Source organism: Scedosporium apiospermum (assembly GCF_000732125.1).
Source record: "Scedosporium apiospermum strain IHEM 14462 chromosome Unknown SEQ_SAPIO_0088, whole genome shotgun sequence".
Taxonomy (NCBI): domain Eukaryota; kingdom Fungi; phylum Ascomycota; class Sordariomycetes; order Microascales; family Microascaceae; genus Scedosporium; species Scedosporium apiospermum.
The window spans coordinates 2,154,906-2,168,191 of NW_015971789.1; the positions used below are offsets into that span (position 1 = coordinate 2,154,906).

Below are 13,286 nucleotides of genomic sequence, written 5' to 3' on the forward strand. Positions count from 1 at the left end.
GACACACACCGCTGTCAGCGCCAGCAACATCAATATATAACCAACGGAACGCCTCAAAAGAGCTTCCTTCCAACAGGCAGGCAGGCAGGCAAGAAGGGAGGGGAAAGGGGGGGTGAGGGGTGGAGGGGAACGGACGCATACTTGCGGGTCAAGAAAAAATCCGGGGAAAGTCAATTCTCACACACAAGCTCGGCTTTCTCAAGCCGAAAACACCGGCTCTGAGTAAAGCAGGTCGGTAGAATGACAGTCACAGAGTCACAGGTACAAAGGGGAACTTGTAATGGGGGGTCTTCGGTGACGAAGACCACGCGAGATATGGCGTTTAAGAACGGGCGTACGAAGGGGGGGGGGAGACCTCGGGAGAATCCGCCTCAGCTCGGCTCTTGGAGACTAAGCCGCCCGAAGACGGCGGATTCCGGTCAGAAACAAAGGTCTGGGGTAAAGACCAAGACAAGAGCGGGAAAAAAAAAAAAAAAAATTGAACCGTCACGAAACCAACGGAGGGATTTCACAAGGTTACGTTTTCCAGCCTAGGTTACCGATACTTGCCCGGCAATGGGCAACTGACTGACCTGTCGGAAAGGTGGATGGGTTGGTCAGAGACTCAGAGGAGCCAATAGAGGGGTGGAGAATGGCGGACTGGGCTTCCCGAGGGATTGGTTCCCCCTAAGTGCGGGAGGATTCGGACTTTCAGGCCATCGAGGTTGGGCGGTTTGACAGCATGAGTATCCACGATTGGCAAGCCCTAGCAGGATGAGGAAGCGTTTCTGAGGCATTCAGGGTCCAAACGCGGGAAGTTCGCCTATAACGTACATGTAAGGTATGCAAAGCACAGGAAGACACCCTCACGTACCTGGTTGATTGGTCGTATCGTCTCCAAAAAGGGCAAAAAGGGCTACGCTCACCTGATAGTGGCAGGTTCTCAGCACAACCGACTACTTTGACAGGCCTCGAGAAAGCATGTGCCTGGCGCCCGTAAACCTGTGAATACCGTATCGGCATGTGCACGTTCGAGAGGTACAGACAGGTAACGTGTACATGTTCCATGTACAGTTGGGTAAAAGCGTAACTCTGAAGATCTTAGCTCCGTGATAGCGGGAATCTTGAAGAAGACTCCCGGTTGATCTTGCATCCCGCCCTGTCATGGCTTCACGATGTAAGGAGCACAGCTGTTCCAGACTGTGTGTTTAGCAATTGAATTCCTTGCCTAAGACACGGCCACGTGGAAACGTGATGAGTAGATCATGAAAAGGCAACTTCTTGAGCCCCAATGGAAGAAATTGGTCCCGCGAGAAGACTAAGAAGTCGAAGCCCACCTCGAAGGCATCGTTGATAGCCGGGAGTGCTATCTTAGTTACACCGATTGGAAACTTAAAGAAGATATATGCAATTGATAGGCGCGGTCACACTCGCCACTTGCCCTGAACCAATGGCATTATCTCCGCTCGGAGCGGAGAGATCTGTGTTATGCCATGCCGCCGAATCCTGTCGTCCCATCTCACTCAACAGGTGATTCTTGCATGTACAGGATGTCTGAGGGTGTGGCAAGGGCATGCAAAGAAACAAAGATAATAAGTTAGTTTAGTTTACGTAGGCAAAATCGGAGCCGAAGCCATCAAGTTGCCAGGAAGTTGCCAGGACGTGGAGGGGAGCTGGAGGGTCAGGTGAAGGACTTCAGAATTGATCCATCAATCAAAGGCTCAAGGGCTCAACCGCTCCCTCGACCAGCTCTGCGCTTCACTGGATGACGCCATGTGGCCCCGTGGGCAGAAATTCTCAAATAAAAAGAGGAGAAGGAAAAAAGTGAGACAGGTATGACGGAAAGAATGGGCAGAAGCTGATAATTTGGCCGACGCTCAGGAATCAAGCCGACATCTCCTTGAGCCCTTGAGCAGTCGCAAAGCCGAGGTCGGGGTCGGAAACTCGGGGTTAGTGGAGCAATTGATCAATTTTTTTCTCTTTCTTTTGATCGAGGTTGTCGGAGGCTAGGAGCTACCCCTCTGGTTTTCTTGGCTTTCCCTGCATGTATGAAATCCTTTCCCCGTGAAAATAAGTCCTGCGTTAGCCGTGAATGTGGCTCTCCCCCTTCCTTGTTTGAGGCTCAACACTACACTAGGTCCGATTCTCGTCAATTCGGTGTGTTTCATCAGTTCCTTGAAAGTTGTGGAGGCTTTCCGGGGAAGTCGGCGAAATGTCTTCATTTTCAGTATCGCGGGTCTTTGTTACTCTTCTTCTTTTTCACTTCTGTCCCTGCTCTTCGTATGTACGAAGTATGATTGATGTCTGCTCCCCACTTGACCCGTGGTTTCCCAATCGCCTTTACCAAGACGGGAAAACTGTTTACGAAAAGTATCTGCACGGAATGAGCTAGGTTGGCTCACATGAACGACTCGCTCAGACAGGCGTTGAGGTTGGGTCACTGGGTCACACGAATCAAAAAAAAGAAGGAAGGAAAAAAAAAAAAAAAAAAAAAAAAAAAACGAGCTGGTGAATGTGCCGCGGGCCGTAAATGGTCCTCCTGCGAACTCGTCCCTCGTCTCTTGTTCCTCCTACACTGCGAAGTACATGGGACTTGCGTAGTATTACTTAGTCGAGCGTTGTATTGAGGTACTGAAAGGCGAAACGGTCATGACGGAGCTCGTTGGAACGGATTCCGGGTGTTTTGCTCGAAATTACGACGCTTTCGGCATTACCTCACCGATTTACGCTAGGCACACGGGCCAAGTTCTGATCCAGGGACCCCTTGGGTTTTTGCCTTGCGCTAGAATATTTTTGGAGGGGGTGCGCCAAACTTCAGTGCCCCAGTCCAGGGTGCTGAGATCAGTGATCGATTCGAGTTTCATTCGTTGCGGTGCCCCAAGCTGGAGGGGCAGCCTGCTTGATTGATGGCTACGATGGATACAATGATATGCATGGACCCATTGGCGGGGTGGACTTGCTCTGAACCCCCGCGCTGCGCCGTTTCCCCGTGTCCCGTTCACTGGCTGATGACCTCCAGCTGCCTGGGTGGCAGGTGGTGCCGTTCTTTTCCCCCTTGAAATTGAGAAACTTTTGGGGAATCCGAACGGTTTACTCGCTCGCTAGTCGGCTGACTTTTAGCTCAGTGCTTCTGAGTGGACCAAAGCGATACGGGATCTTACCTTACCGCCATTCTCACGACATAAACTACATGTAGTTTCGAGATTGCGAGCGTGCTACGGCTCCGGCCCTGCATGTTTATCATCTCCATTCCATCAATAACAATCATAATGTCCTTTCTCGCTTCTCTTTCTTTTGAATTTTTTTTTTCCCAAGGGGGCTTCTTTTCCCCGCCCTCCTCACGATCTGTCACAGTCTCCTCAACCGATCTGGAAAGTAAGACTTCAATGTTGTATACGAACCGCTCAACGACCCCAAAACAGTTGCCGCCGTTTCTGTGCCGTGCTGCAGATCCATGGAGCTGGAAAATGACCTATCCTCACACATAATCTGCTGCATAGTATGTGAGTCGGGAAAATCCCTTTACCGACCTCCACATCATCAAGGGAAAAAATCATCCTTCATCCCACGCGTAACCTTCTTTTTTTCCTTCCCAACAGCTGTCGTGTTGGCTGCGAGAGCGTTGTGTATCATGGCACGCAGTGTTCCAATTACTTCGTCTGTACTCGTTGCGATCAAATTGTATCCTGTAATAGTATCTTTGGTGGTTGGTCAACAACACATCATCCGTTGCTCCCGTCAAGGGTATATCTGTGGTGGTTTGCCACAGACTGGTGTCGGAAGCTCAACCAGCACGAGAGCTTGCAGGGTGATGGCTGCAGGTGGGAGCCATCCATGTTCATCCATGTGCTCCTACCCCCCTTCTCTCGGAGCTATCCTGGGTCTATACAGGCCGGGGGCCGCGTCTTTGCCCGTTCTTCCTGCTTGACATCTAACAAGACCGTCGAATCGATCAATCGCATGTGTCGAGCATGGCTTTACGCACCCTGGACATGGACGGGGGCGGTCGGGAGGGTGGTTTGGGAGTGGGGTACTGCAGGATCCAGATATCAATGGATTGACTTGATGTCTCCAAGCTCACCTGGTCCAGGTAACTGTAACACTTTGAATTACTTTTCAATTTTCCGTGACAAATGGCACCGAGCTACTCTGCTACTCTCTGTTCGTGGGGGGAGGTCCAAAAAACCAAGAAACTGGTTATAGGATTGATTAAGGGATCCCTCGATTAATTATTCTCGCTATTGGCCCGTCCGCTTTCTGTGCTGGACAGACACATTGGACAGAACTTCGTTTAGCTCTCACACCTCGAGATCAATGGGTCTGTAAACTTGATTAACGAGTACTTCGTACATCTCTGGCGGGGCGAAGTCGTGATGAACGAGTACGAAGTATTAACTGGTGCAGTGTACATGTACCAAGCCCGAGGCCACCCGGAATACGGAGCATTGTCGACGAAGGGTGTGAAATTGATCAATAAGCGGCTCGATCGTTGATGGATGAGGTTCTTGCAGCTCCCGCCAGAGCTGTCGGATAGGTCCATGTGCTTTTCTCTCGTGGCGGATATCATGTACAAGTACCTTTAATGCAAGCTACAATTGTCCTCGAAGGCAATGGATCACTTCTTTGAAGAAAGAGCAGAGCTTCTCGTCCAGTTCATTGGTCGGTTTGATTCTCGGTCGGCTCAAGCTCAGTCCTTCGAGCTCCTCAACACCCGAGCTTCAGCAGCGAGTTCTAACGATAGGCAACAGATCAACTACTTAACCCCCTTCACCCGGACTCTAATATCTCTTTCCCCCCTTCCTCTATCTTTTTCTTTTCTTCCTCTCCTCGTTGAACCTCTACGTTCAGTAGCCAGACCCTGGTTCGACATTGATATTATCTAACCTCGGATCTGGTCTTACCCCGACACTTTCTTGCATCACCACCGTCCACCTCCTTGATAGGGAAAAAGTAACAACACCAAGAACAACAGATAACAGATCAGCAGCCCCTTCCCGGACGAGGACAGGGGGATTGAAGGGCAATTGAACCTACCCTCGAATCAGCCAGGTTCTCTTGGAATATAGCCTTGTGCCCTTGGCCCTCTTTGCCTTTGTCCGGTGTGTATTAGTGTGCAAAACGAACTATGTGAGTACCTCGACTTATTCAAGTTCCCTTATCAATTATCAATTTCACGCCAGACTGCACTGATCAATTGATCAATTGGTCCTGATCAGCTGTCTTTTTCGCCCCTCCACAACACCAACCTTGAAGTCCACTTACCCTCAAGTCCTCAAGTCCTCCACTCTACCCCCCTCTGCCCCTCCACCGCTTATTCCGTTGTCCCACTGTCGCCCTATTCCGGAGCCAAATCAATACTTCACCCTCTACAACCTTGTCGCATTTTTCCCCACTCCCCAATCCTTTCCCAGGCTTAGTTAGGCCTGTGCTCTCTCCACTGTTCCCACCCCTCCATGTCGGCTCTCCCACTTCGGCTCCCACACCCTCCCATTGCATCTCCCACTTTTTCACTTCTGAAGCTCAGCAGCTTCGAATTACCCCTCCACCCCTCCACCCCATCCTTCACCCCCCTCCCCAACAACGTAGCGCTTCCAACCGTTCTCGAAAAAAAGCAACCAAAGAAAAGAAAGGAAGAAAAAAAAAATACCAGGGCGAATAGGCCTGGCTCTTGGGTTCCCTGCGCTGTCACTTGGAATCAGGACCTCCTGCTCCCACTCCTGCTCATTCTCCTTCGATTTCCCGCGACTCCTGGCCTTAGCGCGACCCCACCATCTAACCATTCACAAAGAGTGGGATTACCATTATTTTTACGGACATTCTTCTGCGTTACCGTCGCCTCATTAATAGGCAATCACTAATAGCCGGTTTAGTCCCACCGTCTCGTCGGACCTTGGTTGCTCGAGTAAACCACCGTTCGTCCCTCACGTCTCGCAGCAGTACTTCGTCCATATCTTCGCGGACCTCCCAAGCTTCTCCTCGCACCTTCTTTCTCTCCTCGATCAACCTCCATCCTCTCGACAGAACCGAGCCCAACCTCCTCCCCCATACCTTCGAGTTCTGTCGCTCCTCTCGTCACCATGGATCACGCCCCGCCCCAAACCGACCTCACCTTTGCTGATGTCTTCGATGAGGAGGATGACATCAAGGAGACTCAGACGGTCCACCACATCCGGGCCAATTCCAGCATTATGCAGGTGAAGAAGATCCTGGGTATGCTTCAATTGCTTCCTCGGGGCGTCTCGAGTCCAATTGACTTGTGATTGTGTGCTAACTAACTCCATTTACTTCCTCCAGTTGCTAACCGAGGTGAAATTCGTAAGTTTTACCCCAGGCAAATGCCAACTCCCTCCAGTGTGACAATCAAGGAACACAGTTTGCTAACAGCACTTTCTTCTAGCTATTCGTGTATGACTCATTTGACTCCTGCCTTTGATGGTTCTCTTTCCCTTCTCTCTTTTTTTAGACCCCTGAAGCTCACTATATCTCTTTTTGGATAAACAGATTTTCAGAACTGTAAGTTACTGTTTAAAGCCCTGATTTTGGTTTGCAGTTTGCATGTTGGCTGGACTTTGCTTGCTTGCAATTGCGCCTTGCCTTTCCCCACCACTCTTGCAGTTAATTTTTTTTCGAGACTAACCGATTTTCGGATAGGCCCACGAGCTTTCGCTGCATACCATTGCAGTCTTCAGGTAACTTGCTCTCTAGCTCTACCAAAAACAATACTAGCTAGCTAGTTGCATTACAAACCAGAGGCCTTTTTACTTACACCTATCTAGTTATGAGGACCGCCTTAGCATGCACAGGCAGAGTAGGTCCTTCTTTGAGCTCTCTATGAATAGCAATCTTTCAACTTGGACCGGATAACTAATCCTTTGATATAGAGGCCGATGAGGCATATGTCATTGGCAAGCGTGGCCAGTACACCCCAGTGGGAGCCTATCTCGCTGGTGATGAGATCATCAAGATTGCCCTTGAACATGGCGCCAACATGATCCATCCAGGTTCGTTTCTTCCCCTTAAAAACTCTGCCGCACATTCTTGTGGCAGCTATTGTTGTCCATTTTCAAACATCCATCCTTTTTGCTCTTCTTCTGCGAAATATAATATATAATAAGTATATACCTTCATGTATATATTTATACACGCATGCCCGCTTGGAGAGAGAAGGTGTTTTATATACTTCCCACAGGGGGAGTTACTGTTAAACCTTCGGTTGTGCTAACATTCCTCATGTAGGCTATGGCTTCCTCTCTGAGAATGCCGAGTTCGCCCAGAAGGTCGAGGATGCCGGCATTGTGGTAAGTTTCTCATGTGCTAAACACCCAATTTCGCCCCGAGCTCACGCGGAATTGTCACCTCTAGTTCGTCGGTCCCCCCGCCGAAGTTATCACTGCCCTCGGTGACAAGGTCTCTGCTCGAAAGCTCGCTATTGCGGCTAACGTGCCTGTCGTACCTGGTACCCCGGATGCTGTTGATAACTTCGAGGCTGTCAAGACCTTCACCGATACCTACGGCTTCCCTATCATCATCAAGGCTGCTTATGGAGGTGGTGGCCGTGGTATGAGGGTCGTCCGCGAGGAAAAGGATCTTCAGGAATCTTTCGAACGCGCGACTTCCGAGGCCAAGTCCGCTTTTGGTAACGGAACTGTCTTCGTTGAGCGCTTCCTTGATAAGCCCAAGCATATCGAGGTGCAGCTTCTCGGTGACAACTACGGCAACATCATTCACCTGTACGAGCGAGACTGCTCCGTGCAGCGAAGGCACCAAAAGGTCGTTGAGATTGCCCCAGCAAAGGACCTTCCCGCCAACGTTCGTGACTCGATCTTGTCCGATGCCGTCAAGCTGGCCAAGTCCGTCAACTATCGTAATGCCGGTACCGCCGAGTTCTTGGTTGACCAGCAGAACCGATACTACTTTATTGAGATCAACCCCCGTATCCAGGTCGAACACACAATTACGGAGGAGATTACCGGAATCGATATTGTTGCCGCCCAGATCCAGATTGCCGCCGGTGCTACCCTCCAGCAGCTTGGCCTCACCCAGGAGACCATCACCACTCGAGGTTTCGCCATCCAGTGCCGAATCACCACCGAAGATCCCGCTAAGGGATTCCAACCCGATACCGGAAAGATCGAGGTCTACCGATCTTCTGGTGGCAACGGTGTCCGCCTTGACGGCGGTAACGGCTTCGCTGGCGCCGTCATTACTCCCCACTACGACTCCATGTTGGTCAAGTGCACTTGCCACGGTTCGTCCTACGAAATTGCCAGGAGGAAGATGCTCCGAGCCCTCGTGGAATTCCGCATTCGTGGTGTGAAGACCAACATTCCCTTCCTTGCCTCCCTCCTCACCAACCCCACCTTTATCAGCGGAAACTGCTGGACCACCTTTATCGACGATACCCCCTCCCTCTTCGACCTTATCGGCAGTCAGAACCGTGCCCAGAAGCTTCTTGGCTACCTCGGTGATGTCGCCGTCAACGGCAGCAGCATCAAGGGCCAGGTTGGTGAGCCCAAATTCAAGGGCGAGATTATCCTCCCAGAGCTTACCGACGACAATGGCAACAAGATCGATGTTAGCGAGCCTAGCAAGCAGGGTCTGCGCCAGATTATTCTCGAGCAGGGCCCCAAGGCTTTCGCCAAGGCCGTCAGGGCGAACAAGGGTTGCATGATTATGGATACCACATGGCGCGATGCCCACCAGTCGCTCTTGGCGACGCGTGTTCGAACGGTCGACCTTCTCAACATCGCCAAGGAGACCAGCCACGCTCTGGCCAATCTCTACAGTTTGGAGTGCTGGGGAGGCGCCACCTTCGATGTTGCCATGCGCTTCCTCTACGAAGACCCCTGGGACCGACTTCGCCGTATGCGAAAGCTCGTACCCAACATCCCCTTCCAGATGCTTCTCCGAGGCGCCAACGGTGTCGCCTACGCCTCTCTCCCCGACAACGCCATCGACCACTTTGTCGACCAGGCTAAGAAGAATGGCGTCGACATCTTCCGAGTATTCGACGCCCTTAACGACATCCACCAGCTCGAGGTCGGTATCAAGGCCGTCCACAAGGCTGGCGGTGTGGTCGAGGGTACCGTTTGCTACAGCGGTGACATGTTGAACCCCAAGAAGAAGTACAACCTCGACTACTACCTTCAGCTCGTCGATGAGCTTGTCAAGCTTGACATCCACGTCCTTGGCATCAAGGACATGGCTGGTGTTCTCAAGCCCCACGCCGCTACCCTTCTGATCGGCTCCATTCGCAAGAAATACCCCGACTTGCCCATCCACGTCCACACCCACGACTCTGCGGGTACCGGTGTCGCTTCCATGGCGGCCTGTGCTAAGGCTGGTGCCGACGTCGTCGATGCTGCCACCGATAGCTTGTCGGGCATGACTTCGCAGCCTAGCATCAACGCCATCCTCGCCTCTCTCGAAGGCAGCGAACTCCAGCCCGACCTCAACGTTCGCCATATCCGGGCCATCGATCAGTACTGGGGTCAGCTCCGTCTCCTCTACTCGCCCTTCGAGGCCCATCTCACCGGCCCCGACCCCGAGGTTTACGAGCACGAGATTCCGGGTGGCCAGCTCACCAACATGATGTTCCAGGCCTCTCAGCTCGGCCTTGGATCTCAGTGGGCCGAGACGAAGAAGGCCTACGAGCATGCCAACGAGCTTCTCGGAGACATCGTCAAGGTCACTCCTACCTCGAAGGTGGTGGGAGATCTTGCGCAGTTCATGGTATCCAACAAGCTTACTCCTGAGGATGTTAAGGCCAGGGCTTCTCAGCTCGACTTCCCTGGATCGGTTCTTGAGTTCTTCGAGGGCATGATGGGCCAGCCATACGGAGGTTTCCCCGAACCCCTCCGCACTGATGCCCTCCGTGGCCGCAGGAAGCTCGATGCTCGCCCCGGTCTGTTCCTCGACCCTGTCGACTTCACCAAGACCAAGCGCGAGCTCTCCAAGAAGTACGGCAAGGTCACCGACTGCGACATTGCCTCGTACGTCATGTACCCCAAGGTGTTCGAGGACTACAAGAAGTTCACCACCAGGTTTGGTGACCTTTCGGTTCTTCCCACCAAGTACTTCCTCTCCAAGCCCGACATTGGCGAGGAGTTCCACGTTGAGCTCGAGAAGGGTAAGGTTCTTATCCTCAAGCTTCTCGCCGTTGGCCCCCTTAGCGACAACACGGGTATGAGGGAGGTCTTCTACGAGATGAACGGAGAGGTCCGACAGGTTACTGTCGAGGACAGGGCGGCGGCTGTTGAGAACATCAGCCGTCCCAAGGCTGATCCTGGTGACAGCAGCCAGGTCGGCGCCCCCATGGCTGGTGTCCTTGTCGAACTGAGGGTTCAGGAGGGATCTGAGGTGAAGAAGGGAGACCCTCTTGCCGTCCTCAGCGCGATGAAGATGGTATGTTTTTTCTTTTCTCCCACTACCCAGTTAGTTGCTTTACGAATTACATGTATACTAACTCCATTCGCAGGAAATGGTCATCTCCGCCCCTCACAACGGAAAGGTCTCAGGACTTCAAGTAAAGGAAGGCGATTCGGTGGATGGCTCGGATTTGGTTTGCAGGATCCACAAGTAAAAGGGAAAAATCGGCCGGCGGTGCCTTGTTTATATTAACTTTATTTTATTTTATTTATTGAAGGGACGTTGTTATTGCGAAACCGTGCCCAATTGGATTTCAAAACCAAGCTGGTGTTTTTTTTTCCCTTTTTTTCCCCCTTTTATTTAGACGATGCAATTCATGATGAGCCTTCCTCTTTAAAAATCTGGGTTTTCATAGATGTCTTCTACCGAAGCGGTACCATTTGCGATCATGTATTCTCTGTGAATGAACTCGCTAGCAACGCCGAAACTCAGCTAAAAAAAAAGGATGCCCCTATCTACATCAGCGAGGTGTTTAAGTACACTGCCAGCGCGTTCCTCTTTGCGAGCCTTGCGTGCTCTCTCCTCTGTCAAGGTCTGAAGATTAAGTATTCGTTGGAGACAGGGCCCCGATTTTGTTAATAGGCGCTGATGATACACTTGGATGAAAAAAAAGGCCTAAAGCAAAGTTGGGGGCAGATATGTAGACGGAGAAAAGCAAGAATGAGGAAAGATAAAAAAGGCAAAGAAAAAAAATTAGTTAAGAAAACCCGACTGCCCATGTCGGTCCGAAAACGCCGCTGACGATTATCCCCTCCCTGCCTTATTTTGCATCAGTGTACAGATGAGTCGTGAGAAAAAAAAAAGAAAAAAAAAGAAACAAGGATCAATGTTCTTGCTGGGCAGGACGAGTTGCTGCTCCGGATTTTCATTCTCGGGTTCTCTCCTCCGGGAGATTCATTCGTCGTTAGTGTCGGGTGGATCGACGTGATTGAAAATGGATGGATCCCCGGCCTGCCTGGAGTCCCCGTGTTTTTCATGAGTCGGCGACCTCACCTTCTTCGTCGTCCGACGATCTCGGTCGCTTTGCAGCGCGGGCACCCTCAGATTCGGCGTCCGAGTCAACCGATTTCCTCTTAGTGGGGGAGGCATTGCCGTTGACTCTCTGGCTGGGGGGTTGCTGACTGGCGCCTGACATTACTATGTCAGGGTCCCTAGAATCCCTGGACTCAGAGGCACGATCGGCGCCACCATTAGCCTGAGGCTTAGGGCTCTGCGTCGACCGGTCGGCCATAGGAGTAGCTGTGGGCGGCGGAGTTTGACTATGCACGATCTGCCCCCTCCTCCGCGTGTTCTCGAGCAAGAAAGCAGGCGAGGGTAGCGACGGGTTCTGTTTCCGGAGGGGATTCTCGGTGTAGAACTGCCTCATGACATCAATGGCCCGAACGCACTTGCCCTCGTCGCCGTTGAGGAACCGCCACCACGGCTCGCCGTCGACGTCGTCAATCTGCTGCGTCGTATGCGCGCTGGCGAAGAAGATGGCACTAATCGCGATGTCCCGCGCTTCCATGAGCAGGGGCAGCGCCGTGAGGCAGGCGTCGTTGCAGAAGGTCCAGGCCGCCTGGCGCAGCGTCTTGTTATGAGCCAGGTCGAGCTGGCCGAGGAGCTCGAAGAGGCTGCGATAGGGGTTGTCGATCATGAGGTCGAAGGTGAGGAGCTCGAGCATCAGCTCCTCGTACATGAGGATACTGTCCCGCCAGCGCCAATATTCTTTGCTCTGCTCGTCGATGATGAGGCGGGAGTTCTTTTGGGCGACTCGGGCGACGGCGATGATTATCTCCTTTGTTTTGCGGCAGTTCTCTTCGGTTTTGTTTGCGAGGAAAAGCGCCGTGGCCGCGATGTTCTGGCGCCGGTTAGTTCTCGAACAGGATTTCAATGCAAATTAAAACTGCTCCAAAGGGCACTGTGACACAAGGAGAAAAGAAAAATTCTTACATAGTGATGTATACCGTTCCTCTCCTCCACCATACTGTATCTCATGTAGAAACGATGAAAGAACACCCCTGCAACCCAGAGAGTAATCTGCGGCAAGTCGAGAAGCACTCCAGCTTGATAGATGAAGTTCACGCCCTTAGCCCGTCGCAACCTCTCCTCGGCGGGGCGTAAGCCATCTATTACGGACGGCGTGCTCAACACCTCCTCGGGCGTAAAGAACCACTGGTTCGCCGGATTCGGGCTGGGAGTCTGGGGCGCTGAGAGGGCTGGCGACGACGGGACATCCCGTTTCCTGGGCGGCGACGTCCTCGAGGAATGTGTGGGGGGAGATGGGGCGGGAGGAGGGACTTCGCGTCTGCGCGTCGGCGATCGCGAAGTGTTCTGCTGGGGGATGGCCGGGGGCTGATAGCCTTCCCTCGGCGGACGGTATCGGTCGATGCTAGCCATTGCCGCGGCCGTTTGGAGGTGGACTAGATCGGGTTTCGAGGGGAGTAAATGAGGGTGGAGGGCATGGATATTCAGTGGCGATAAGGGTAATGGTCTGGTATGGTTCGGGTGTTTCTTTCAGAGGGATGGATAGAAGAAGAGATTCTGGAATGCCGGCTAGAGTTGGTTACTTTTTCCTTCACAGTTTCTTCAAAGAAGTTGGTTGTGATTCCAGAAAGTTGAGATCTTGTTAGGTAATCTGCTGTGATCTTTGCTTCTGTGATAGAGGCGACTTGGGATAAAAGTGGATAGTGGAGCAAAGTGCCTGGGTCTCGGCTATATCACGTGACAGTATTTGCACACAGCTGTTACCACCTGCTCACTCTATTCTTTTCGAACAAGATGCAAGCTCTTCCAAGACCTTTCTCAGAAAGCTCAAGTAGGAAGCATAAAAACATCCCACACCTTCCACAATCAAGCCGCCTTTGCCACTTCTCCAAGTCGACCTCCTGTAACTTCCA

General features: G+C 52.0%; 2 protein-coding genes across 2 annotated transcripts; one reads left to right on the top strand and one right to left on the bottom strand.

The window, feature by feature from the left end:
- Nucleotides 1-6,056: 6,056 nt before the first annotated feature.
- Nucleotides 6,057-10,561, top strand: SAPIO_CDS3574 (Methylmalonyl-CoA carboxytransferase; the record flags this gene model as incomplete). Its single annotated transcript, XM_016786341.1, has 10 exons — nucleotides 6,057-6,189; nucleotides 6,274-6,294; nucleotides 6,377-6,384; nucleotides 6,481-6,492; nucleotides 6,631-6,668; nucleotides 6,756-6,787; nucleotides 6,861-6,980; nucleotides 7,216-7,277; nucleotides 7,342-10,383; nucleotides 10,457-10,561. 10 exons carry the CDS (start codon nucleotides 6,057-6,059, stop codon nucleotides 10,559-10,561), a joined length of 3,573 nt encoding a protein of 1,190 aa, XP_016644347.1.
- An 819-nt stretch (nucleotides 10,562-11,380) lies between these two features.
- On the bottom strand, nucleotides 11,381-12,786 carry SAPIO_CDS3575 (uncharacterized protein; the record flags this gene model as incomplete). Its single annotated transcript, XM_016786342.1, has 2 exons — nucleotides 11,381-12,247; nucleotides 12,340-12,786. The coding sequence occupies 2 exons, from the start codon at nucleotides 12,784-12,786 to the stop codon at nucleotides 11,381-11,383; spliced, it is 1,314 nt and encodes a 437-aa protein (XP_016644348.1).
- Nucleotides 12,787-13,286: the final 500 nt, after the last annotated feature.